Here is a 27,280-nt window from a genome sequence, read left to right as displayed (position 1 = left end):
TCATTCGCGGAGCAGCGGATGTCTTATCGGTTAATCGTTGTATAAATAGATAGATCGATCTACTACCGTTAAGAACGCTCATGCATGTAATATATGCCTTTAGCCCATTACGATTCCACATAGTTTAGACATCATAAATACTAAATCTAAGAATGATGTGTGAATTGAATAATGTCATAGTTTAGACATCATAAATACTAAATCTAAGAATGATGTGTGAATTGAATAATGTCAGTACTCCAAAGATGCATAGATGGGGATGTTAGTGTAATAAAAGTATGCATTCAGTAATTAGTATGATACGGAATAGTTGATGTATTTAATTGGCATCGTAACTCAAAAAGGAAAAGGCTCTTGAGTAACGTGTTTCTAGTTAGGCATGTTATTGGATTCAAATTTGGCATATTCATCTTCGTGATCTCTACCCCATCGTAAATGACATCGAGCTGCAGCTATTGCTCCCCACAAGAAGTGATAAAGGAGTTGATAGTTGATAGGATGTGCCCCTTCTACGTGAGCGTCTGATGAATACGAACCTCGCATTATTGTGGATTTTGGTCGCCGCATTGCGTAGTTGCATTGCTTATTGATTAATAACTTAAGCTTCCCAATGAATCTACACGTATACTAAGGTATCGTGTTTGGAGCAGAGGTGATCGATGGGCGCGCAGCCTGCTCGGTTTAAAAGGCAAATGGGCGGGTTTGAGCAACGTTCTTGAGACAGAGCTTAGTCCGCCTAACTTTGGCCTGAACATTTCTAGATTTTATATTATGGATGGACTGAGGACAATATACTACACCAATTTAGGTGCAAACACACCCTGGGCCCCGGCCAACGGTCAGACTTCTGTCATTACTCTCATAGGATATATCCACTTCTATGTATGGACTTTGAATCATAGCCACCATACAAAAGAGAGTTTAACTAAACGATGAACCAAATTGCAGACATACCCATTTGTTCTCTTGGGTCCATCTAACCTAAAGCTGGCAGCAAATTCAAGGGGGTAAGTCCATCATTTATGATGTCGATTTCTTAGGTCAAGAGTATATTCTTCGCGATTCGCGCTACAGAACAAAGATGTCGTAAGCCGGACGTCAAATAAAATTGACGACACCCCACATTATTACTTACGAAATTTGTCGTAGGGCCTCTGGAAATTCATCGAATTGGTTTTTTGGGATAGAATCAAGAGAAGAAGGTCAAGAGAGAGAAGGATCGATCTTTTCTAGGTATGAGCTGAGAAGGGCAACGGTAACCTAAACTTAAAAGTACATCTCCATTTCACATGGCTAGATCATCCAAAACATCCCCATTATTTGTCCATACGCGTGGCACCCTCCTAGAGAAGCAACTTGGCTTGGCTTTCCACGTGGAGAAAAATTCGAGCATAAATTTATAAATATCAAACCCCCTTAGGTGTGTATGACCCGTGGAGATTATAGTAAACAAAAGAACTTGGTCGGTCCAAGGAAAGATATTGGGATGATTCATTTCGGCCTCCTAAGCTATAAAATAGTCAAAAAGTGATTACATTACATCGATTCGGGTAACGAGTATGCCGTTATGAACATGCAGAGCGACTGTTTCATGCATGCGCAGCCTATAATGGAAACGAGAAGGAGCGGGAAGCAGAAAGCTGCTGATCAAGCCAATAAACTTGTAATTAAGAACGATTAACTATGCACATTTGCCGATGACTTAGTTGATTTTTTGGCACTTTATCTGCTAATTCATTCAGTGATCCAATGCCATTATGCTTTTTCTCTCTTTAAAGAGGCCAACTTTTCCAAGAAACATAGCCCGTTTACACATTCTCCTTCAAGAGGCTTAGTTCAAGCTAAATGCGACTACAACACCTTTAATGCATCGTAAGCGCGACTACAACTCCGTTAATGCATCGTAATCAAGATTGGATCATTGTGACTAGTACATACACTGAAGCAATCCTTACGTTTGCATCAACTGTTCAAGCACCATACATATTACAGGACTCCTTAACGATCAAGAAAGACTTTTCACGGCTCGACTTCGTTGTGCACGGGCCGCCGCCTCTGCGGCAGGCGGTAATCCTCTGACCACCACCACGGCACCGTCGGCGGCTCCTTCCCACTCACCTGTTGCTTCCCATGTTGAGGTTGATGATGGTTGGCTCGTTGATTCCGAAAATCCATCTACTCTGCAAAAAGAAGAACATAGCAAGAACTTATATGACTAAGTTGTAAAGATGACATTCTGAAGTATGAATGAGTGTGTTGTACCGTGGAAGATATGGGAGTCCCGGGTAGATGCTCCACAAGAGGTAAGCAAGAAAAATAATCCCATGATCTTGATGAGGGCAGCGACACTTGACTTCATATTATCAGCTTCTTGTCCATAACAATTTTGTCTCCCCCCTCTACCTCTCTCCATCTTGCTGATGCTGCAGATATATAGGAGCAGATACAGAAAACAAAGGTATAGAAGGATCCACCAAGAAAACCAAAACATATGGAGAGAGAGAGAGAGAGAGAGAGAGAGGGGGGGGATCGTGTGTGCCGTACAAAGTTGAGAGGCTATGGAGTTAGATTATTGTAGGTGAATCTAGGGGTTACCCAGAACTCTAAGAGAAGAATCTTTGTCTGTGCAGGACATGTTGTGGGGGTGTTTCTCTTCTTTTTGTTCTTTTTCAGTTCAGAAGATGTGATCTTCTGAGATGTTTGAATCTTTGATCACACCACGTGGGGGTCCAAATGGTATACCAATGATCGAGATGATTAAGACGCTCAAAACGACATCGCAAGGATTAGAGGATCTTCATATGTGACATTGCAAGGAGTACCGTGCTATAATTGCTCAAGGGCGAGCCTACATCTTAGCATGAAAATTTATGATGTACTTTAGACTCGTAATATTTATAAATTGATCTGATTGATATGAAGCGTTTTTTCATTGAAGATCCGCATCCGACCAAGTTTATAGGATGTCTGATTGACAAATTTATTTAATAGAATCGTTAATTAATTTGACTGATTAATATAAAATACAAGTGTATGATCATAATTAGACATGACTTTCATTAAAGGCCGATTTGCCGATATGCCATCTTATACTTTTATCAGAGCCATTTCGACTTCTGAGATTCATTTATACACTGTCTTATTTCCTTACCAAATATTTCGACAAAACGCCCTGGATGTCTTTAGTGCCTTATTTTCAATTCAAGTCAACTAAGAAGTACAAAAATTAGTAAAATTAATTTAAAAAATTGTACCCACTAAACGTGAACTATAAATAATGGACTCTTTGGACAAGACATACATGCATGATGATCAGCTCCATATGTGCTGACGTCGCACGTCGGTAGAACCGAAATTTTATGCTATCACTACAAATTAACTAACCCTCGCGCGCACGCGCACGGCGTGTTCTAACGAGTGCTAACTTCCTTACATATTAATTGACCTAAGTGACACCCTAATCCAACAATAAATCACTTTCCAAGCAAATTTCCCTCTCAATCACCAATTGACCCGGACAAATTGGCACAAGCCCAACCAACCATTCTTTTCTTCACCAAAAATAACATGAAAAATTTCCTCTCCTGTCTCAACTGAAAAAACTAACATTGCTCTTTTCATGTGTCCTCCTCACATTCTCCTAATTTCTCTCCCTCCCCATATCCTATAAATTCCATTTTCCCACCCCCACCGTTTCCTCATTCTTTGGTGCTGCAGTGTTTCTCTACGTTGTATAGAGAATTACTGCATTTCACGAGGATCACAATTATTAAAAAACAATAACCCTCAAGGTTGAAATGGCACGTCAACTAGTCGTCTTGGCCTTGATCGTCGTGGCGATCGTCGGCTCCGTCTCCGCCGAGGGACCCTCCGCCGCCCCCGTTGCCGCCCCCGTGGCCTCCTCCTCCCCCAAGGCACCAGCGGCCGCCCCCAAGGCATCGGCTGCCGCTCCCCAGGCATCAGCCTCCGCCCCTATCTCCGCCACTCCCGAGGGTTCCATCGCCTCGTCCCCTTACTCCGAGGGCCCCGTGGCATCATCCCCCAACACCGACCTGGCATCGCCTCCTGCCCCTGGAAGCGAGGCTTCCTGGGGACCCACCGCCGATGACAGTTTCGCCGCTCCCGCCGAAGCTCCCGTGGCTGCCAAGAACGGCGCCTCCGCCCTCGAGGTCTCCGCCGTCGCTGGCGTTGCCGTCGTGGCCAGTGCCTTCCTCTTCTAAATGGGTGATGAGGCATGAGATGACTGTGTGAGTTAATAATTTGTACCAGCGTAAGGAGAAGCTTTGTATTCTTCTTACTGACTTAGGAACAATTGACAAATTCATTATCTAAATATTTGCACGTCGATTTTTGTCCCATTTTTTTAAACCTTCCAATCATCGGCCAATATCAAAGAAACCCTTTTGCTCTTACTTAGGAATACGTATGTATATATTGCTATTGGCTCGCTACACAAAGAAGAATAAGATCATTAGAAAGTGTTTCGCGTGCAATCTGGAAAGGTGAGGTAATAAGGAGAACGTCGTTAATATCATCTGTAAATGAATAAGCTTGGCAAAAAAAAATCGTGATTCAGACATCATGATTCTCTCCTTGCTCTGAATTTATCATTCGGCTGGTTGAAATCTAAGTACGACAACAAAGTTGTTTGGAATTTAATTGGGTTGTCAATGGGGTGTTTGAAAATGGGTGATTTGCCATGAAATCCCCCAATCGAAGGGTTCATAGTTATATTGATTTTGCAAAAGTTTTATCTAACCAAACAAATTAAATAAATGGTCAATTAAGATTAACTATTCAACATTCCTACTTATATCTGATTAAATTTTTGTTTCATTTTGTGAGAGAGATCCCAATATTGGACAATGGTAAACACTTATCCCACATAAGCGTTCTCATCACATTATCACACCCTTCTTCGCACATGCCATAGGTTTCAATAATTCTTTTACCCATACAAAGTGAGTTCGCACACGTCGAACCTTCATCATCCTTCGTGGGAGAGAAAAAGCATTAGGAAATAAAGTGAGAAATCGTGCCGTTTCTTTGACAGTTTAATTAGGATTGGGATCCTCTGAAGTTAGCATCCTCTGAATCGAGGTAAAGTTGCTCTCTCGGATTTGAACACATCAGCCGAGCAAATGGATGACTCGGATTAATTGTAAGCGACGGGACAGCATTCGAGCTGCGACGAGTGATGGGGACACGGTGGGCGCTCGACGGTGGCGGCTGCGTGGGAGACGGTTAGGGTTTGCTTTCTTTTGGTGCGGGGCATGTTGCGCAAATCTCTCAAAAAGGGATAGGTTATTTTAGTCCTAGGGTTAACTTGAACATGTAAGCGACCCTCCATTTTGCTCGAGGGGTCAAGTTTTCAATCAAGTTTCCTTATTATTTCCCTTCATGCCATTGTGAATAAACTCGGCTTTAAGGGCTTAAAAGGTGACCAAGCAAGACCGCAAAGAGCATCTAAGTGCAGTGTCAAAGCGCAAGTGATATAATTTGCTCAGTTCTAGAAGTTAATGAGTGTGTTTCTTCTTCTTGCATGCGCGAGACTATTCTGGTTTTTCGCGAGCCGCGCTTGCTTTGCTTCATATTTCAAAAACCAAAGTCTCGACGGTACATCGAGACAGGAACCGAGGTTTTGTCCCCACTCGACGTGCAAATTTCGCCCATGATTGACGGACCACGACCGACTCAATGCCGTCCACTTTATTCATTTGCATGATCCCGACTTTGGTCTACGTTTTCTCCTTTTGTCCCCTCTTTTCTTGCTTTGACGTTAGAAAAGAATCAAAACAAGATTTCCCATTTCGTGAAAAGTAAAAATTAGACGGACGAGAGAAAATTTTAATCAACGCTTCTCCTCTTTAATCTTCTTCGTTTCCTGATAAACTCGTACATCATACTACGGCCAAGACGATTACAAACATTCTCGCTGGTCATTGTCCCGAGAGACAGAGAGAGAGGTCTCGTTAAACAAGTCGAACTAAAAAAAGAAAAAAAAAGACAAAAGAAGAAGCAGCTAATTTGATGAATAGCCATGCGCGGAAAGCGCTTCATTTCGATAGTGATTAATTTGTTGATGATGCCCTTTTAAATAAGGGCGGCCGGGGGAATCAGCACCGGGAGCCCTTCCTGCAGTTGAGCATGCCAGCGGTGGCGGTCATGGCAGCCACCATCGACGACGGCCTCCCGCTGAGGCTGGAGGCCCTTGCGTATGTTGACGACGCGCCTGCCCCTGATTGCCGGAAGAAGGCGCCGTTCAGAAACATGTCGCCCTCCGACCTCCAGTTCCAACTCCTCCACTCGCTGTCCGGCGCATTCTCATGCTTTGTCACCTACGTACACACACGTGCATGCAACGGGATTATCACGACTTTTCGAGATTATTGTCAAGATGGATAGAGTTTTTAAGTTTATCACAATGTACTTGTTCAGCTCACGAATCGGATTATCCCTGAAGGAATCAGCTAAGTATATGGTTAAATAATTTATTTGAATGCAGTGGATCTTATGTTCAAATCAAAGCGTCTCTACACTCGCGGTAAAACTTGGGAGCCGCACCCTCTGGATGGGGGGTTTTTATTGAGATGAATGCAAAAAATGGCTAGTTCGCATGCCTCAGTGGAGATTAATCAATTCGAAAAATCGATTTAATGCGTAAAAATCTAATTGTTCACCTCCTTTCTGAATCTGGCATCAGGTGCTAGAAATCTGTTGCCTTGGCTGTAGATGGTAGGAGATGCACTCCCTCCAATGGCATACATTTCCCAATGAGTATAGTCATTGTTCACCACATGAAAATACCCAAGCCTACATCTACAGAAAAAAAAAAAACCATAGGAGAAACAAAAATATATTATGTCAATATAAATCACGAAAAAAAGAAAAGATTAAGTAAGTCCTATTTTATTACACTTTTTACGCTACTAGTAGTGAGAAAAAAACGAGAAATGAATTTCTTACCTGGGCATTCTTTGCACCAACCCTTCTCCAAAATGGTTGAAAGCAACGGTGACCTGCATGTCCTTGTCCTGAGTGTACGAGTCGCTGGAGCCCAAGAGCATGACCTTGTCATGATGCGTCATGTAATTGTTCGATATTGTGATGGCGGTCGATCCGTGGTTGGCGTCGATGAGCCCGTCGTGGCAATTCGACAGCGAGCAGTGGTCAACCCATATGTGCTTGCTGTTGAAGATCGACACGCCGTCACCGTCCGACACTGTCCACATCCCGTAGTGCCTGGGGGAGTCCCTTATCATGGCGTTGCCGCTTTGCTTGCAGTCGTGGATGTTGATGCCGTGGATGATGATGTTGGTGGCGTAGTGGATGGTGATGCACGGCCCGTCGCCGATGTGGACGCTCGCTCCTCGCCCGTCGATGGTCTTGAAGGAGTTCATGACCAGCTCGTTCTTGAGCCTGATCACCATGTCCCTCTTGAATATGATCCAGAGGGGCTCGTCCTGGATCACGGCGTGCCGCAGGGTGCCTGGCCTGGGGTTCACCGGGTCGTCGTCGTCCGAGTCCGTGACAACGTAGATCCGGCCATTTTTCCCCCCGAGGGCGTTCTTCCCAAACCCAATAGCGCAGTCGGCGAGGCGCTGCCGGTTGCTCTCCCAGTTCGGGTCGCACCGCCAGCAGTCATCGATTGGGTTGCCGGTGCCGCATGAGAGGTAGGCTAGGTTCCTCCGCGACGCATTAATGCTCCTGCATCAGGCGACAGACAAATTATACAACTACATTGATGTTCAAACTGAATGCAGGCGACTGAGGAGGAAACTTGTTAACAGATTTAGGAGTATTATCGAGTCGAGAGAGCCGACTTTCTTTCGCCGACGATGCTCTCTCGGACACGCCGACTTACCTATTAACTTCTTCTACCACGACATCAGGGTCATGAAGTGGAGCAGACAGCACAAGATGTGGAATAACAAGAAGGAAGATCAGCAAAGCGAGAGAGAACGCATTATCACCAAGCCCCATCTCGTTTCTCTCTTCCCTCTTGCCCCAAAAACGTGCAGGAGGCGAGGTTGATGATGGGGGTGGTCAAGGTGAAAAATGAGGCCATTTTAAAGCGGATTGAGGCCGAAAGAAATGGCGTGATTAATCGAATCAGGTGGGGCCAAATTGGATCGTAATCACAGGCAGTCCAACACGAAAGTATTTCCCATCCCTTTAAACTACCACTAACCGCTGATCATGCATGCACGCCCCCTAGGTAAAGATTCAGTTCTCTTAAGTCAAATTTCGCGACTCTCGCTAGACTCCTGCTCCTCCATGCCACATGGCGACGTAACCCAATTTCAACCATCCTCTTCACATTCACACACGTTACATTCTTGCGCCATTTAAGGGTTAATTTCTCGGATAAAGAGAAGCATAGACTTAGGATAATTTTTATAGGGGAGAAAAAACATGACTCTTTGGTATACTTTCACATGAAAAAGTTTAGGTTATTTACCCGATAGGAGACTCCTATTCTTAGCTCCAGGCTCTCTATTTATCTTGTCATAAAGCTATATGTGCAGCTTGCTGAGAAAAAGCTGATGCCCCGTGGTCCTTTTGAGTAGCACAAACATTAACTTTTCTCTGTCTAGGAGCGAACAAAAGTTACCAAGGGGGGAAGACAAGCATCATTGGCTCTGTTGACTTTCGCATCAGATGTGGTAAGAAGAGAAAGCTCCAATTTCGCCAGATCATTTGACTAACAGCTAAGTATTAAAAAGTATATGTCTGCTGTTAATTGAGTCATCATGTCTCGTCGTCATAAACAGTGTCCCTTGACCCAATTCGAGAGACCCGTTTCCTCCAATCATCTCCCCTTTCGTCCACTAACTGCGGAGCAAAACCCTTGTGATCTTTGTTAGACTGTTAGTCCCCACTTGCTGATAAGGGAAAGTCTTCTTTGGGGTTCCACTTGTCTGGAAACCGGGTATCCAGTTGCGTATCGCTTGATCTTTCTGGACTGCTTGACTAACATCTGCATTTGGCTTGTAAGTTAGGCAGTTCCTTGATATAAATTTCATTTCTAGACATGTTGTTGGCTAGCCCAGTGAGAGAGGACACACATTTGAAATTTTATCCCACGTTACAAAGTATGTCAGAGTTGCCAAACGACCATGTTAACGTAAAGGGAAAAAGCCACAAAAAATCTCAAATTATGTTTACTGTGACACATTTATCCCAAGCTTCTTTGTGACATCAAAGAACTTAAATTATGCCCACTACACATTTATCCTAAAAATTTTCTTGTCACATAAAAAAATCAAAATTTGTACTTATGTGACACACTTACCTTTCGTCAAGGTTTCATTTGATGATTCATCAGCCAAAACTACATCGTTTTATTTCATTTAAGTCACGTAAACGCCATGTCAACACTATTTGCTTTCGACGTCCCTGCAGATTTTTAACGGCTCTCATTAATAGAACTTTGACGGAGGAGGGTAAGTGTGCCACACATGTACGGGTTTGAGATTTTGGTGTCACAAAAAAAAACGTTTAAAATAAATGTGTCACAGTGTGCATAGTTTAGGATTTTTTATGGCTTTTGCCCTAACATAAAACAGGGAAAAAGAAAAATCTTTTGCTAACTCTTGCTTATTCAGGCCCTCTTAAAACAGCCACCGACCCGACCTTGACCAAGTAATTATTGGCGCATAAGTTCCTCGAATCGACCCCACCCCGCCCCCCCCCCGGAAAAGTTCGACCTCGCGAGACTCGAACTCGTCACCGCATGTCTCCATGTTCAGTCCGGTTGCCGATACAGCCGCGCGCATTCGCATTTACGCGAACATAACCAAGGGAAACCGAACCCGAAACAATAGGGCATTCTAGGGTTTGAACCACAAGTTCTTACATGCGTGGACATCATAGCATTGAAGTACATGTTCGTGCTCCTCGCCTTTGATAAAATCATGATTGCTACTAGGTGGGGGCAATGTTCTTCTTCAAAGTGAAGGGGGTCGAGAGCATCAAACCGACCCCCCTCTCGTGTGGGCATGCGAAAAAGCAAAGACTTGCTGCTGCAATGCAATGATATCATCAGTTCGATTAAAGAAAGAGACGTACAAATCCAACTGTGCAGGTTTGACAAAAAGGAGGAGGTGCAAAAGCTCATCAAGCCGCGTTACACTCCTGAACTCTTTTTTCTTTTATTTTTCTAATTTTTGTTTTGAGTGCTTCCTTCCATCTTTTTCCTAGGATGCCCTACATACCCCCCAAAAAAAAAGTAATTTATGTGTTCTAGTTTGACTTGAAAATAAAAAAAAAATAAAGTACTTAATTTTTTGTTTTTTGGTTGATTTTGCAAGACCCAAAAATCAGTTCTTCTCGAAGCAAACATATATTATATGCATATTCTTTTTTCCGAGATATAATTTGGATGAGTCACTCAAATGATCCTGGTCAGTAGTGTTTATATATAAAATATTAAAGTTTTCAACTAACGAGATGGGCATTTGGTCTAGTGGTATGATTCTCGCTTAGGGTGCGAGAGGTCCCGAGTTCAATTCTCGGAATGCCCCTATTTTTCACTCCTTTTTTTTCTTTTACTTTTCCTAATTAGAAAGCCAAAGCTCTACCCGAAAAAAAATAAGAGCAGTGCAAAAACTGAACATTTACGAGCTGCTTTGCATACATAAACATGCGAACAGGAGAATCTTTGAAGGATGATTTTTCAATCTTTGGGTGGTTAGTGAAGTGGAGTTTGTCTACACCGAAGTCACAGCAAGCAGAGATCAACCTTCGGAAGCAGAGTTCATGTGAACATTACAACAACTAAGCAAGTGAGAGTCGAATTCGAGCCTATATGAATCAGCAGTCTCAACATCTCCGGATTGAATCGAATGGGCTTCGGTTTATGGTCCGACGCCAAACAGATCAAGTCGAAATGACGATTCTCTCTTTTTTTGGGCTATACAAAGCACAGATACAATGAGATGCAAACGACTCTCTATCCGAATCACCGTTTCGAAAAAGGGGAGCGGCCCTTTGATGAACTCATCCAATTCACCACTTCAAAGCTTGTAATGCACATGGAAGACGGAATTATTCTCGAACTCTAACGTAATAGTCAAAGTCAATGAGAAGCGATAGGACAGAGAACTAAACTCAGCGTGCGGAGACCTGTACATACATCAAAGACGAGTACCCGGGTTCGACCTGCATGAATATGTTTGGAAAGTCGTGTGAAATCGAATAGAGAAATCGATAACCGATAACAGAGGTAACACGTGATTAAAGAATTGTACCGAGGCATGGGAATGAACTTATAGAAGCAGAACTAGTTAAAGCCATGTTGACAGAAGAGGGGGAGCACAAGACTGGCCATGCACAAGCCCTTCCTGTGCATGCTCACTTGTGCTCTCTATCTTCTGTCAACGCCCTATTCAATCACCCAGAAAGCTCACCTGCCTCATCCACCACATGAACATGAACCTTTCTGCACAAATTTCACAAGAACATCAAAGTAAACCAAATGAAAAAGAGAGAAAGTCATAACCCATGAAAATTAGTGATGGCCTGATGGGTCCTCTTGCTTTGACTTTGTCAATTCTGATTGAAATGGAGAAAAAAGTTGGAACCTTCATCATCTGACACAGCTTGTGTTTGTGTGTTTCTTTCTGAGGGCAGAGAGAGAACAAGAGCAGAGTTCTGGTTTACCCAGTAGTGGTTTTAAAAGGTACAGTGAGACTAAACTGGGGCTGACTTTTTCGTGTGGACATGAGATGAAGGGGAGAAAAGGGTATTGAAAATCATGGCTATTACTCATTTAGTTTAAAAGGAAATTTGGCATCAAATTGAGCAAAGCAAGTTTCAATTTTTCTGGGGTTCTCACTTTTCTGAGGTCGATGATGACTTCCTGTGAGCTGTTCAGCTCTGTTTGGCCACTTGAAAGTTGAGTAACTTAGGAAAGACTCATATTTCTTTGTCACCAAGGACAAGTTGATGATCTCCCACACAATACACCTCTCTCTCTCTCTCTCTCTCTCTCTCTCTCTCCGACCAGACCACATCAATGTTCTAAAAAAATTGGTCCTGGCTAATTGATGTGATCTGACAAGGTTGAGCTTTGAAAATGGAATCAAACCTCGCGAGCTTAGGTCAAACAAGGCTTTTAGGGTGGTCCGGACATATTGGCCCTCGGGATTCGCACAAAACCGGGCGCCTGTCAAACTCGGGATGGCACGACCCGACTAGCTAGACAAGCAATGGAGCGAACACGCTCTGTAAGCTTCAATTATCGGGGGGCCTAGAATCGACGTTAGATCTAACTAACTGGGCTAATTCATGGTCAATCACTATGTCTACGTCGCCATTAGAAGATGAAGTTTTAGAAAGTATGTCACATTCAATTTTGCTGATAAAAGCTTGGCATCATTTTCCTTAAAGCAGCTCTCACCTGTAAAATAGTCTTGTAGCCATAGGTTTGAGTTTCTGTTTGGCCCAGATTCATCCTTGAGTGAGTGGACAGATGATTTATGATATAAGCCCATCTAAGCATCGTCCTCAATTCCTCATCGCACCAACAGTACATGCATAAGCCCATCTTCTTCTTGGTTGTGGCCATTAACTTGGCCCAACATGTCTTCTTTTCTTGTCAGCAACTATGGCAAATCCTTGTCAGATATCATCAATCATCAATTCCCATGTCACAGACTTTATGATATGGAATGAGTGGGACAGATGATTTATATGGGCAATGCAAGTCGACTATGCAACATGGAGGAGAAACCTTGTATTTTAAGATTAGAAGAACTCCAGTAATATTTTTCACCAAGATAAAATGATACGCTTGACACAATCTTTGAAAAAATCATTTTCTTTTCTCCAGCAGTTGTTTGTGCTGGTATTAGATGATGGTGCTGATTTGAACATGAGTTGGAGGCAGAGTTGAGTTGGAAAAGATAAAAGAAGAACAGGGCTAATTCCGATGAAGATATCAATCAAGCAAACGGAAGCTTGTAATCAACCTCCATGATTTAGAATAAACTGTAATCCTTTTTAAAGTTGGTAATTTCGAAGAAATCATTTTATGGAGTGCTCATTAATGAAATGGAACAAGTGAGATACCTTGAATATTTGGATCAAAAATCGATTTTTGATTGCTTCCGGAAAAAAGACATTCTCATAGTTACGTAACTTCAAAGTCCTTGTAAATGATTATTGAATTCGCCCCGACATGTATCAGCGATAGTGTTTGATTCCCCACCACGACCACCTCTTGATCTCATTTAAGATACAAGAAGCAAAAATCTACACCAATTTCCTTTTATCATTAAATACATATCTCACCGCCAAACCATTGTAGGCACCGAGGACAATTTGGTGCCAATTGCAAGTGGGTCAAGTCAACTTTTTCCATTGAAGTTGCTTCACCATCAATGTTTCACAAAGTCCTTTTCCAACAACAAGAACCAAAAATACCTGTCAGAATGGACCACCCCTCCCCTTTTTTTGCCCCAATTGATGGCAGCAAAAAGCTTTGCATGCTCAAAATCCCATGAAAAAAGACCCTTTTTGAAGACTGCAACCCCCATCGATTCTTGTCCCTCCACACACACGTTCTGATGCAATTGGTGCCATTACAACCATTAATTGATTTGGCTTCTAGCCTAAGCAAAACCCCTTTAATGGACAACTTATCAAGCTGCCAGCCTCAGCACCCCACTAAAAAATACTGTCACTTCTGGTTCTTCTTTCACTTTCACCAACAATCACATATTTTAATAGTCGGCGTGCGCGCATGGAGCTCGATTCTTGTGTTTCCCACACTTTAAAAAAAGAGAGGAAGCGGACAGAGAGAAAACGATAGCATTTTGGAATCAAAATGCACCTTTTTTTTCTTTCCATTTCTTATAGACAGTACAAGCCAAAGCCAAATGATGCAGATAATGCATCAGCTCACACCATTATAATACTCGTTGGAACTGACACCATCATAAACCTAACCAAACTAATCAAACCCAAACAAAAGGGATCGTTGATCAACCATACATGTTTCTAACCTAATCCCATTTTCTTTTGTGGGCGTTAGTAGAGAGAGACAGAGAGAAGTATGCTCTTGATTGAGATTGAACAAAAGGGTTAAAATAAAAGAAGAAAAAAACAGAATTAAAGACCATTAAACGCTTATGGTGCGAAATGGGTGATTCCCTATTTGCTGACTCGATGCAATATGATTTCCATGGAGCTTCTTCCTCTCTTTAATGGCAGGATCCTCTAGCAAGAGCACTTTGTCCTTGTCCTTGACACCGACCATGTGCAAGTGCTCACTGTCTTCTCTCTCCTTCCCTTTGAACAGCAGCCGCTGCTCTCTTGGTTCCAAGCCTGTGACCAATGCCAGTATCGTCTTCAGTTCCCCTGCAAAATTTGCGAATCATGAGTCTCGATTCACGCCCAGGAAAAGAATAAAATTACCTCCAAAACAAAAGAGGAAACTTTGGTTCGAGGAACGTGTTTAGCAATTTTCCCCGGATGACCCAGATGAACCGTTTGTCAGGCGTTTGGTTTGGATGCGTTGATCCTGTGTTCTATTCATACAATCTCCTATGTTCAGACTAATCTCGAGTCTCGCCCGTCATCTTGCGGGCATAGGATGATCGGATGATCATGGTCATTCTAGAAACCGGTCGGTTCGAAAGATTCAGATACCCGTGTCAAGAACAAAGCGAAAACCACGATAGGAACACCGATCCCTCACCCGTCGCATCCCAGGTCTACTGCGTGATAATTCGAGAGGAGTCCATGCGTTTAACTACAGGAGGGTGGCTTACCGAAGGTGGAGGTGGATTCAATGGGAATGTCGTGCCACTCGGCGACGGTGGAGACCCTGACGGTGATCGTGCCCTCTCCGGAGCTCTCGCTCCCGCTGCTCCCGTCTCTCTTCTGGACCAGCATGCCGCCGGGCCTGAGCTCCCACTTGATCTCCATGTTGCCGCTGCACGACCTCTCGGCGGACGGCGACCCCTTGCCGCCGCCGCCGCCGCCGCCGTTGCCGCTGAGCTTGGAGCTGCTTCTGCCGAACCTCTTTGACCTCAGCTTCATCATCTTCTTCTTTTTCTTGCTTCTCTCTCTATCGCTCTGTGTGTGTGTGTGTGTCTCTCTCTCTCTCTCTCTCTCTCTCAAAGCTCTGTTTCTGCAATCTCTGTAAATGGAGAGAGGATGTTGGTGGTGACTTTGGGCTTTATAGCAGAAGCAAGCTAAGAACAAGAACAAAATAGAGATGAAATATAATAAAATACAAAAACTAGCCCTTTGGTAGAGGTCCTTTTATTCTAGGGCAAAAGCCACCAAAGAACCCCTTTTAAATTTGTACATATATAACACATATACCTTCCGTGAAAGTTTGATCAATGAAAACGGTTAAAAATCTACCTACTTGAATAACATAAAGCAAACAGTGTTGACATGCTAATCACGTGGCTTTAGTTAAATAAAAATCACGTTATTTTGACTGAAAAATCATCTAATGGAACATTGATGAAAGGTAAATGTGCCACAAAGGTATAAATTTGTGATTTTTTACATCACAAGAAAAAGTTAAGGGTACATGTGTTACAATGGTTATAGTGTTTGATATCACGAAAAAAAGTTTATGATAAATATGTCATAATTGGCATAATTTGAGAATTTTTGTGACTTTTTCCTTTTATTTTATTTTTTTTCTTTCTTTCCTTGTTTAACATTGCGGCTGTGTAAATTTCACGTATTAAAGATATTAAAGATATCAAAAAAGAGTAGAATGTGGTAAATTCACGCGACACAAGATGTCAAAACATTCAAAAATTCACATTACTATAATTACATTAAATGTAATCTCAAGAGCACTTTTGAAATATGCTGAAAGTCAATCTCTAAATCATAATATCCGTGCGCGCGCAAATGGAGGGAGATCACGCATATATAAAACCCCATAATCGAGCGACCTGCGACAGCCAGATGGAGAATGACGCCCGGAATTTGTCAAACAAGGTGGACGTGCACGCGAAATTAAAATTGGGGCCAAAAACCTAATTCTGGCACCACGTTAGAAATGAAAGATATGTACAAAAAAAAAGATAGCACTTTAAATTTTCTTTTTCGAATAATGTTTTGATTTTGTCTGTTTGCATGATGGGGGATGGAGGGATGTGACGGCGACACGTGGCACACGATATGGGCAATTTTTGCTTATCCTCTCTTTTCATCCTGCTGATTTCGTTGGGGGAGGGGAGGATGGGTGGGCGCCGCTCGGGAACACGCTTGCTTGATTGGCGGGGGCCGAAAAACCAGAGAAATGATTAAAATCGCCAATAATATAATTAAAAATAAAATTGGGTCGGTTGAGCCTCTTGATGATGCAAAATTAGAAATTTTTCTTTTTGTTCGACTTTTATTTTTCTTTATCACTAATATCTCCGGCGTGCGATGTTTTCGGCTTTGTATTTGCAAAATTTGGTCGAAAATAGTTTTTTTTTTTTTTTTGGTAACCGAGGTGTCTCGGACTATCATACGCACTCGACTGTTCCTCGTGAAGACTAAGACAAAGAACCCACCGCCACGGCCCCCCACTTAAATCACAAGTGCTCAGCTGGGGAATCGAACTTGGGACCAGTGCGCCTAATCACACAATCCTAAGTACGCCATAACCAACTGAGCTATCCATGGGTGGGTAAAATAATTTAGTGCTTGTGTTTGGAGAAAAGGCCAACCTCCAAGCATGGCACCAATGTTTCTCTTTTGTTGTTGTCTCCGTCTCTCTCTCTGCCTTCTTCTCGTCCCTACCATCACTCCCTTTTTTTTTTTTTGGCTGTTTTCCATGTCCCTACACGATCGAATGTTGCGAAGGAGTGATCTCGTTACATGTGTTCCCGTGCACATGGACCTCTGGTCATGTACAAACTTTCATGTGTGGGGATTTGCGCGACTCGAGAGCTCCGAGGCTTCGAGCGCGCCGGATCTTACTGTCTTTCGTGCTCGCGCCGTGATTTTTATTGTTCAGTCGAGTTTGATCGGGCCAGCTCGTTTTCTATCGACATCAGCTCGACTTTTCAAATTTGGTTAGATTCCCTGACTAGGTAACGTTAGACGCGATTACGACTTATAGGACGCCTTTTTGCTCCTTGGTGGGATGTTGATTGTGCTTAGAGTATCCGCTTGACGATTAATTAAATAGTAATCGAACCCATAACGAGAATATCGAGCTTGTCACTCAGCTATCTGTCTCATTGTTCGTCGATCGGTTAGTTTTGAGGGTCCCCTGCCAAAATCATATCAAATCAAACCCATGTGGGGGTAGAAGATTTATCAAGTCGCGTCATGATTTCTTTCAATCGCGTGACTTCGAAAGCCCTCGAGAGTAAAATCACGCTCGTTCCGTTTAAGATTCCACAAGAGAGTGAGAGATAGAATTTTGCAATTGTGCAAAGCAAATGATTGCATAGGATAAGGACACGATGGGCTCTTCGAGGGTCCTATGTAGCTTAAAGTGCTCTAGGCACATGGCCCCGGCCGCCCTATAACCATAATTTAACACTCCCGGATTCGACTGTATGAAAATAGAGGAAAACGAAAATTGACTGTTAAAATAAACATGCATCTGAGATAAACAAAACAAAACAAAACAAAAAAACATGTTCTTTTGTCTCTTCTTACACCAAATTGATCGGCCAACTAACTAACTAAACCAACCAACCAACCAACCAACCCTATATCTTCGGGGTGGTTGCCTCGATCCCGCAGCTCCCATGATCCGCCCATGTGGATGGCGAAACCGTGTTGAGGAGTGTTTTAATACTTTTCTCCAAACGAGGATGAAATTGAGAAATGGGCTGTGCTTTCCGCCGTTTGATCGGCGAGGAAATTCTCTCCAATCACATCTCTGATTCGAGGGTTACGAGCGATTGGGCAGTTGGCAATATCCATATTTGTAACGGGTTGTTGAGAAAACCCGATTAAATCTAATTTCAAAATGACCCGCGAACGGGATCTGACTCCCGACTGTAAAAGAACACGGCTTAGCTCTAATCCGTGGAGGATTCTTTATGGCCATATTTTATAAAGTCAATACCCAACTTAGCTATTATATATTTATATAAATCATTACACAAAATCTAATTCACGTAAAAGCTTAAACCAATACCGATACGAGGCATGGTTAATATTTCGACGTTTTGGAAACATCGATATACATGTATAATTCCCAATTAAACGAATGGGTGCATCGATTACTCCTCGGTGTCGAGCTACATATACATATGATCACTCTCAGATTAATAAGCGAAACATATGCGTCAAATGGGAAGCCGAGCCGTCGTTTTCACATGGTATTAATTAAACGCGAAATTAAATTAGCTCTACCCAAATCACCTCATCTAGCACGATGCGCATGTGCCAGCATGCGCGGCGGACTATCATCGGAATCTTGAGATTTAATCTCTGCTAAGTACGAAGTCGCCATATTTAAAACCCTCGTTCTCAATTGATTTTCGACCAAAAAAAATTAATAGCGAAACGGAGTTAGAGTTTATTAAGCATAAAAAAAGAGCAGCTTTTTATTTATTAATTCTTTTTACTGTCGAAACACGTGAAGAAGACGACAAACCCCCCCATGAAAATGGAGATTCAGGACACGAAATTGATTCCTTTGATGACTTCGGAAGATCTTGCTCGGCCTCGGATTTTGTGGCTTTTGATCAGCCTTATTAGCAGTTTTTAGGGGATAAAACTTGGCCAAAGCGTAAGCTTCGATAAAACTATCATATTAGCCCTAAGCTTATTATATAGATACTAATTCTTTTTTTTTATACTAATTCAGTTATAAACTTTTCGATTTTATCAATTTAGTTCTAAATCTTTGTGTGAAATTTCAATGTAATCATTTCGATCAATTTTTGGCAGAAACCGCCAACGTGACGATGTGTCAAGAGGACAACCCATGATGATTAGATCATCACGTTAGCTATTTTTGACGAAAAGTTGATCGGAATGATTACATTGGAATTTCGCGCGAAGGTTTATGACTAAAATGGCAAAATTAGAAAGTTTAGGAATGAATTGACATCCATACACTAAGGCTACGTTTAGTAGTCGGGATAAAATTCGGGATAGGATAAATTTTATCCTATCCCGTGTTTGGTGTTTGTGCAAGACAGGATAAAGTCGGATATAAGAGGGATATAACCCGGATAAAATTATCCCATGGGAGAGGTGGAATAAAGGTAGATAGGATTTCTAATATCCGTAATATAAAAAGTTATTTTTCTCGAATAATAAACTTATTAAATTAATAAAATTAAAATATCATTTGAATTTTAATATGAAAAATTCAAAATAACAATAAATTTGTGTTTTATTTATTCTTATTTTTATTTATATATTCAAATTTCTTTCTATCTTATGATATAAATTTCATATATATACATTTAGTATTTATATTTATCACATATATTTAGGTATATTTGTATAGTTTTTACTATTTGATAAAATTTTATTAGAGAATGATGGAAGAGGAAGAAATAAAAAAGGAAATAATTAAAAAGAGAGGGAAAAATAATAAAAATTGAAATAGGTAAGAGTGTCGTGAGAAATTTTTATAATCTCCATTTGTGCAATTTTTAGGGTCATTTACACTGATATAATGTTCAAAGCAAATAATAGACATAGTAATATGTGAAATTATCCGGCTTTTTATTATTGTGATTCACCAAACAGTAGATAGAATATAGCAAATCCCTCAGATTTCATATCATATCCTTATATTCTATCGTATCCAATCCTATCTTGATTAGAAATCCAGACGGCCAAACGAAGCCTAAGATTTATAACTGAATTCGCATCCGAATAGTAAAATTTAGGATTGATTGAATAAATTTTCCCTACCCCTCATCTGAGCACCTTTTAATTAATGTACCTGAGATTGTGGAAGAATGAATCAAACAGAGTGACACCACCTAAGCAGCAAAGCACGGTAATCCAATGGTAAATGAGTCATACGATTCACAAGTTTGGGGGATTCTCTGGTTTTGGTGGCTCACGACAGCAAAGGAGAGCGGCCCTGCTGTTGAGGGGACAATCCGTTCCCACCTTAGATTCGGGAACCGGAAAAAGCTGAAGCCATCCTTTTGGTCGTGGAGAAGGCTTGGCCGTCTATGATCCTCGAGATCGACCGCCTGAATGTGGTGAACAATATTGACAGGTGCTTGATCAGCATTGTTTTGTATCAGCGGGTGATTCCTACGATGCCGTCGATCTTGATGACTTGTTGTCCCCCACTAGAATTTGTACCTTTTTGGCTTGTTAAAGTTCAGGAACTATTTTTAGGTGTAATTATTTTACAATTAATGAATGCCCTCTTCCATAAAAAGGAAGATTAAACTGTTTCGATTAGGCGCGATTCGGCCTAATCACTTTTTTGAAAAAAAATACAATATCTTTTCTACCATGATTAAGCTTGAGCGAGGGTTTTCAATCCCATATACCAACTTTATAGAGCAAGAGCAACTGAATTTGACGCTTTTTTTTTGGCTTGTTGATTCCGAATTGATGGGCGGGATAGAATAGCAAGTCGTGTGCTCGGAGGATCTACCTCGATCCCATGCTTGAGTCTGCATGGCATGCTTTTGCAGAATAACAACCATCGCAGCGAAGTATGCTTTGCGGAAAAAGCATCGACAAAACACTTTTCAAAAATGAATCGATATGGAAATCTACAGAGGATGCGAATGATACCTTGTTGATTTTTGACACGAAACATGAATCGGCGAGAAAAATTAAAAGTACAAAAAATCGAAGGTAATCACGGCCAACCATGTAGAAGGGTATGGAAATGTAATGACGGTCGGAAGATAAAGTTGAATAACTTGTGTTCATTGATTGATTGGCGGACATTTGTTTGAATTACAATTCTAATACTTATAACTACTAGCGACGTAATGGTTAACAGCAATTATAAAGAAAGAAAATAATATCCCACGTGATTTCAAAAATTCAGTAACGTGCATTTACAAATGGTTACAGAAAAACTCACTTGGCCCACGTGGACAGTTTCTTCTGCAACTTGCAACCGCTCTTCCTAACGGTTATAGTAGCCCAAGTTCCTCGGCCATTATCATTAGTGGCTTTCGAATTTATGACTCTACGAACCGGTGATCGTGCTGGCTTCATGAGTGAATAGGTTGTTATGATTGTAGCCAATATTGCTGGCTTCGTGACTTCAATACTTATCTTGTTCGTGATTCATCGATCTTCAATTCAATTTCAATTCTTTTGTTGATTGAACTAAGGGTCCGTTTGTTTGAAGGAAAACCGTTTCTAAGAAATTATTTTCTCATTTTATGATGTTTTGATGACGGAAAACTAATTGATCTACAAATACGTTTTCCATGGATTGAATACAACAAATTTAGATTGGGAAAAAATGACTTCCTTTTCTAGCAAAAAAGAAATCACTTAACCTAAACTGCCAAACAATTGAACACTAACCATTTTTCTTGAAAATGATTTCCATGAAAAATGATTCCTCTTCTTGAAAACTAACCTGCGTTTGTTCATTGAAAACTTTGTGATAAAAGAAAATATTTTTCCTAAAAACCATTTTCAAGGAAAATGGATAGTTTTCATTTGTCAGATTGTTTAGGGAAATTGATTTCCTCCTTGCTACAAGGAGAAGTCATTTTCCCCCAATCTAAGCTTATTGTTTTCAATCCAAATCCAAACACTGAAAAGTGGGAAAATAATTTTTCGGAAACAATTTTCTTTCATATCAATGGACCCTAAGTTTTATTTATCGACACTCGTGGCTCGACACTCACTAATTTTCTCTTGTATCGCCTATTGGCAGCTTCTCATTGCCTTTGTTGATTACTTATAGTTGTCGACCAAAAGGACTTATCAAATTTACCTCAACCGTGTCCGGTTCGGTCTTTTCCGGTCCAAGTCGACGGTCAAGGACTTGGGCAATATTTGGTGTCAAAAGAATAGTATCGAATTGACTATATATTTTTCTGGCTAGGTATTTGGAGATCTTTTTCTCCAAATTTTTACAATATTATTCTTGATACTAGTGGTCATAGCAATTTTTCGAAAAATCATCAGATAAAGAAGGGAAACAATTTTCTTTTCTTTCCATTTTTTTTTTAAATCTATTAGAAGTGAAGTGGGATTAGCGTTCTGGTTAGAACTTAGAACCCCACTTCGAATTGAATGGCTACCGACATGCCAGCTCCGCACTAACTGGGAGCTGCGAAAGAAGAAGACCCACTTACCAGATTCTTCTCGGTTCGACGATTTCCTCTCTGCTTATCAATCCTCAAGATACGAAACCATTCTCGTGACACTTCTTCCCAATTCTTTTACTTCACCATCACATACCCGAACCTGCTCCTCCTCCTCCTTCATTTGGTTTGCCCCAAGTGAAGAGCAACCGTAATCGCTAATGGACAGACTGTGAAAAGTTGCGGATGAGATGCCCTTTTGCTTTTCCATTGAAGGGTTGTCCTCTGTTCTCGGTGAGTTCCTCTAAAGATGCAAACTTTGGGCGTGTGTTCATGGAAAGTTGATGACTTTGGATGTGCTCGTTCTGATGCATTTTGTGCTAGAAGAAGCAGGAAGAGGAGGTTTCTTGGTAATCGTGTTGGGTATGGTAGGCTTTCTAGTTTGTGGATAGATTTGAATGACTCATCCTCTGATAGAAGTGGAGTCTGTTCTGGGAATTCAAGATTTTTGGGAGTGACATTGTTCTGTGGCTACGCTAGCACCACAGTCTTTCGCAAGCCTAAGAAATGCTCTTTTGGCGCCTCGTTTGCATTGGCTTGGGCATTGGAGCAACAAGCAATCGGGAGTGAAATCGGTGATGGGAATTCAAATGAAATCAATGGGGAGCTTGGAGAAACCAAGATTGCGAAATCTGACAGCATTTGCATTGGTGGAGCGAGTGGCACTGAAGATAACAGTGATGAGGAAGAGAAGGTTGTTGATGGCGAAAATGCCGGAGAAGTTAGGGAGGAAGATTGTTCGAGGGTGGATGTTCGCTCTTTGGCCCGGAGATTGCGGCTCGCAGAAACTGCGGACGATGTGGAGGAGGTCCTCAAGGACAAGGGTGTATTGCCCCTTCAGGTGTTCTCTTCCATGATTAGAGGTTTTGGGAAAGAGAAAAGAATTGATTCTGCGATGGCTGTCATGGAGTGGCTTAAGAGGAAGAAGGAAGAGACTAATGGTGCGATATATCCGAATCTCTTCATCTATAATAGCCTTTTGGGTGCTATGAAACAGTCTGAGCAGTTTGGCGAGCTGGATAGGGTCGTGGACTATATGACCAGCGAAGGTGTGGTTCCGAATGTTGTGACGTATAACACTCTGATGGCAATTTATTTGGAGCAAGGGCGAGCTATTGAGGCCCTCAATGTTCTTGAGGAGATCCGAAGAGTTGGCCTTGTTCCCTCTGCAGTATCCTATTCCACTGCCTTGTTGGCTTATAGAAGAATGGAAGATGGAATTGGGGCTTTGAGGTTCTTCACTGAATTTAGGGAAAAATATTTGAGGGGTGAGATAGGAAAAGATGAGGACAAGGATTGGGAGAAAGAATTTGTCAAGCTCGAGAATTTCACAGTTCGTGTTTGCTACCAAGTGATGCGGAGGTGGCTCGTGAAACAAGAAAACTTGAATGAGAAAGTAATGAAGCTTCTTTCGGATATGGACAAGGCCGGGCTTCAGCCTGGTCGGGTAGAGCACGAGCGCCTCATATGGGCTTGTACTCGCGAAGACCATTATGTTGTTGCAAAGGAATTATACATGAGAACAAGAGAGAGGCATTGGGAGATCAGCCTATCTGTGTGCAATCACTTGATTTGGCTGATGGGGAAGGCTAAGAGATGGTGGGCGGCTCTAGAGATTTACGAGGATTTGTTGGACAAGGGACCGAAGCCGAATAACATGTCGTATGAATTGATCATGTCTCATTTTAACATCTTACTAACCGCAGCTAGAAGAAAAGGGATTTGGAGATGGGGCGTTAGATTGATCAACAAAATGGAAGACAAGGGGCTTAAACCTGGAAGCAGGGAATGGAACGCAGTACTTGTTGCCTGTTCCAAGGCATCGGAAGCTAGTACTGCCATACAGATTTTTAGAAGGATGGTAGAGAAAGGAGAGAAACCAACGATCATCTCCTATGGGGCATTGCTTAGTGCACTCGAGAAAGGGAAGCTCTACGACGAGGCCCTCAAGGTGTGGGACCACATGATCAAGGTCGGTGTCGAGCCGAACTTGTATGCATACACGATCATGGCTTCTATATTCACGGGACAGGGAAAGTTCAAGATGGTGGATGCTGTAATTAAGGAGATGAGTTCATTGGGGATTGATCCGACTGTTGTGACATATAACGCGATCATAAGCGGATGTGCACGGAACGGCATGGGAAGTGCCGCATACGAATGGTTTCACCGAATGAAAGTACAGAATGTACCTCCGAATGAGGTCACTTACGAGAAGTTGATAGAGGTACTAGCAAGACACGGAAAACCAAGGCTAGCATATGAATTGTATATGAGGGCTCACAACGAGGGCCTGAATCTCTCCACAAAAGCTTACGATGCGGTCGTACGGTCATCTCAGGATTATGGGGCTGCTGTAGATATGAGTGTTCTAGGACCTCGGCCTCCTAAGAAGCTGAAACTTAAAGATTCCGAAAACTCTATTTGAGCTGTGTGTGGAAGCTGACTCTACGAGAGGCGGACCCTGTTCGTTTGGAAGAAAACTTACACCTGACTCGCTGAAGAAACCGAGACCTGGTCGGGCTGCCTAAATGACGAGGGCGCATATAGACATTGCCTTGAGGAGCAAAAACCCCGAGTTCATTCCTGCTCTTGGATATTTCGTGGACTGGGGCGCTAATTAGGAGAGTTTGTCGGACTCTGATAGCAACTCCGTCCAAGGTCCCGAAGTTCACGAGGCTGGGTAAGTTTACCATGATGAGTTTTTCGGCTTATCAAAAAAACAAGAATGGAGAAACTGAGAACTGACTTGTTTCTGTAAACACTGGTTCATGCTGTTGTGCGTTGGATTGCGCATGCTCTCACTGAAAATGTCATACCATGTTCAGCTTCAAGTTCTGTGTACTTGTTTTGTTGCAATCTACATGCAACAGACTATTATGTCTTCCCACTTTTAGGTCGCAGGGCCAGATGCTCACGTTTTTCATGCGGTAAGCATATTCTCTTGTCGATTCGCACAAGCGTAACCAAATTGGGTAGTTGAAGATCTCCCGGTATTAGAAACTATACGGTGGAATACGATAATGTAGCCAAACTACGTTTGCGTGGTACGGGTGGTTCAGTCCGACCTTCATTGATCAGTTCAATGTGCAAGTGATTGAAGGTATGTTTTTCAAGATTGAGACTAGTTAAGAGAGGGTTTATTTGATTACTTACCTTGTTGTGTGCGAGAAATTGACTCAAGGCTTGCAAGCAATATATCTTTGCGTAGATAACTCTACTGATTTCGACGTGGTGATGATCCGCTATCATGTAATTGATCCAAAAAGCTCTTAAATTGCTCGGAAAATTGTTGGTTGGATCGAGTTCCGCATGGACCGTGGTCATCATAGCCGTTGATTTAGTGAATAGCAACGACCCGCAATAGCGATTGCATCGAGTTCGTGACTCGGTTCTCAACAGGTCCCATCCTCCTTGCCCATGGCTTGCAAGTCATAACCTCAATTGATTCGCTTGTTGGATTATGCCCGACCAATTCTAAGGCAGAGCCCACATTTACTGAAAAAAAAGAATGTAATGCAAATTGTTTTCTTTGAATCAAAAGTATAAATCAATAAAAAAATCAAATAAACAATGCATTTCGTGCCCTTGTTTCTTACCTGATTTTACGGGGCAACTGATTCAAATGGTGGCTTTTTTGTCTCGGTTTGCAAATGCTCGTTTTATTTTCTTTATTATTTTTTTGACCAAACACTCTAATTTTTAGGGGTCAGAAAACGTCCTATAGCATTTGCTTGCGTGAAGGTTTTTGTATTTTATCTTTATGGTTAATACCACGAAAAATCACAAATCGATATATTTATAACAATTTTACTCCAAATTAATTTTTTGACCACAAAAAACTCCAAACTGATATAGTCATGACAAGTTTACCCAAAATTAATTTTTGACCATCAAAATCTCCAAATTGGTATATTTGTGATAAATTTACCCTCCGTTAGTTTCCGTTAAATTGGATTAATATCACGAAAAAATCACAAATCGGTATTCCTGTGACAAATAGAGGATAAAACCCTAAATCAGTACACCCGTCAACTGTCATATGCCATCTAATTCATCAATTTGACTGTAAAATTTAACGGAAACTAACGAAGGTAAATTTGTCACAGGTGTACCAGTTTAGGGTTTTTGGAGGTCAAAAAATTAGTTTTGAATAAATTTGCCACATGTGTACTAGTTTAGGATTTTTTTTTTTTAATTCTTTGCTAACACGAACACTTTTTTAATTTGAAATTCTAGAGCTGGCTTAAAGAATAGTGAGCTTTGGCCAAAGTTCAATAAGATAACGATTTTTTTTTAATATTTAATACCATTTAAAGAGGGAAAAAGAAATTCCGTGGGCTCAAATTCCATCTAAAGTCGGAATCCTATTCTCATTCATCCTTGAGTTGTCCAATGATTCTCCTAACCGGAAGCGACTTTGTAAAAGAAACTGATCTTATTCTTCGATAAATCTCACGAATATTCTGTTCTTCGCTTTTATTAGCCATTGAGATTTTCGAGGAGGATGGAAAACAATGACTAACAACACACACATATCATCGATGTAAAAATTTATCCAGATGTCTCCTAAATTGTCATTAGTTCTTACGCATGTGCTCCACATGCTCATAATTACTTTTGAGGTAAATCCAATAACTTTTCTAGATTTATTAAGTTTTATCGTCGTAGAGATAAGATGATAACTGGAGAAAGGAGGTTGCCATAAAAAAAGGGTAACTGTCAAAAGTATAGATCTTGTTTTTTCGAGAAGTATTAGAAGTAAATGTTAAACACTGATGAACTGACAATACAGTTCCAAATTTTCCATTGTTGGGAGAAGGTCGAGCACGATAATGATATTTGTGAAAACTGAGACAAATCACACGTTTAGCTCATCAATGTCGATATGGAGATGCATAGATGCATCCAAACTTTGAAAATTTATTACCAGATGGACATGCCATGTTGTCGTTTTCTTTTCCTGTTTTTTTCTATTTGGAGGGGTTAAGGGTGGTTAGAGGCTGTCTGTTTGATGATGGGAA

The 27,280-nt window shown here is 41.5% G+C and overlaps 4 protein-coding genes, 1 long non-coding RNA gene and 1 other non-coding gene across 6 annotated transcripts; 3 read left to right on the top strand and 3 right to left on the bottom strand.

Annotated features, from left to right (window-relative positions):
* The first annotated feature begins 3,797 nt into the window (after window positions 1–3,797).
* Window positions 3,798–4,220, top strand: LOC115670396 (classical arabinogalactan protein 11-like). Its single transcript, XM_030591642.2, has one exon. The coding sequence runs from the start codon at window positions 3,798–3,800 to the stop codon at window positions 4,218–4,220; it is 423 nt and encodes a 140-aa protein (XP_030447502.2).
* Window positions 4,221–5,845: 1,625 nt separating this feature from the next.
* On the bottom strand, window positions 5,846–8,046 carry LOC115670460 (pectate lyase-like). Its single transcript, XM_030591745.2, has 4 exons — window positions 7,865–8,046; window positions 6,967–7,707; window positions 6,681–6,819; window positions 5,846–6,338 (listed from the first exon to the last, which is right to left on the bottom strand). Exons 1-4 carry the CDS (start codon window positions 7,981–7,983, stop codon window positions 6,117–6,119), a joined length of 1,221 nt encoding a protein of 406 aa, XP_030447605.1. The 5' UTR covers window positions 7,984–8,046; the 3' UTR covers window positions 5,846–6,116.
* A 2,408-nt stretch (window positions 8,047–10,454) lies between these two features.
* On the top strand, window positions 10,455–10,526 carry TRNAP-AGG (transfer RNA proline (anticodon AGG)). Its single transcript has one exon. It is a non-coding gene; the product is annotated as a tRNA-Pro (tRNA).
* Window positions 10,527–10,671: 145 nt separating this feature from the next.
* Window positions 10,672–11,961, bottom strand: LOC130140620 (uncharacterized). The gene is made up of 2 exons (XR_008818627.1): window positions 11,253–11,961; window positions 10,672–11,163 (listed from the first exon to the last, which is right to left on the bottom strand). It is a non-coding gene; the product is annotated as an uncharacterized LOC130140620 (long non-coding RNA).
* Window positions 11,962–13,803: 1,842 nt separating this feature from the next.
* LOC115670413 (BAG family molecular chaperone regulator 1) lies at window positions 13,804–15,122 on the bottom strand. The gene is made up of 2 exons (XM_056320468.1): window positions 14,778–15,122; window positions 13,804–14,364 (listed from the first exon to the last, which is right to left on the bottom strand). Exons 1-2 carry the CDS (start codon window positions 15,049–15,051, stop codon window positions 14,126–14,128), a joined length of 513 nt encoding a protein of 170 aa, XP_056176443.1. The 5' UTR covers window positions 15,052–15,122; the 3' UTR covers window positions 13,804–14,125.
* Window positions 15,123–22,175: 7,053 nt separating this feature from the next.
* Window positions 22,176–25,146, top strand: LOC115670440 (protein LOW PHOTOSYNTHETIC EFFICIENCY 1, chloroplastic-like). The gene is given in 2 exon segments (XM_030591718.2): window positions 22,176–24,656; window positions 24,658–25,146. Coding segments are annotated over 2 exon segments (2,280 nt in total). The 5' UTR covers window positions 22,176–22,506; the 3' UTR covers window positions 24,788–25,146.
* Window positions 25,147–27,280: the final 2,134 nt, after the last annotated feature.

The sequence above is a fragment of the Syzygium oleosum genome, unplaced genomic scaffold, assembly GCF_021117445.2.
Source record: "Syzygium oleosum isolate NSW1041296 unplaced genomic scaffold, Sole_v2.1 Sole_v2.20, whole genome shotgun sequence".
NCBI classification, from domain to species: Eukaryota; Viridiplantae; Streptophyta; class Magnoliopsida; order Myrtales; family Myrtaceae; genus Syzygium; species Syzygium oleosum.
This window is presented reverse-complemented; position numbering and strand designations above follow the sequence as displayed.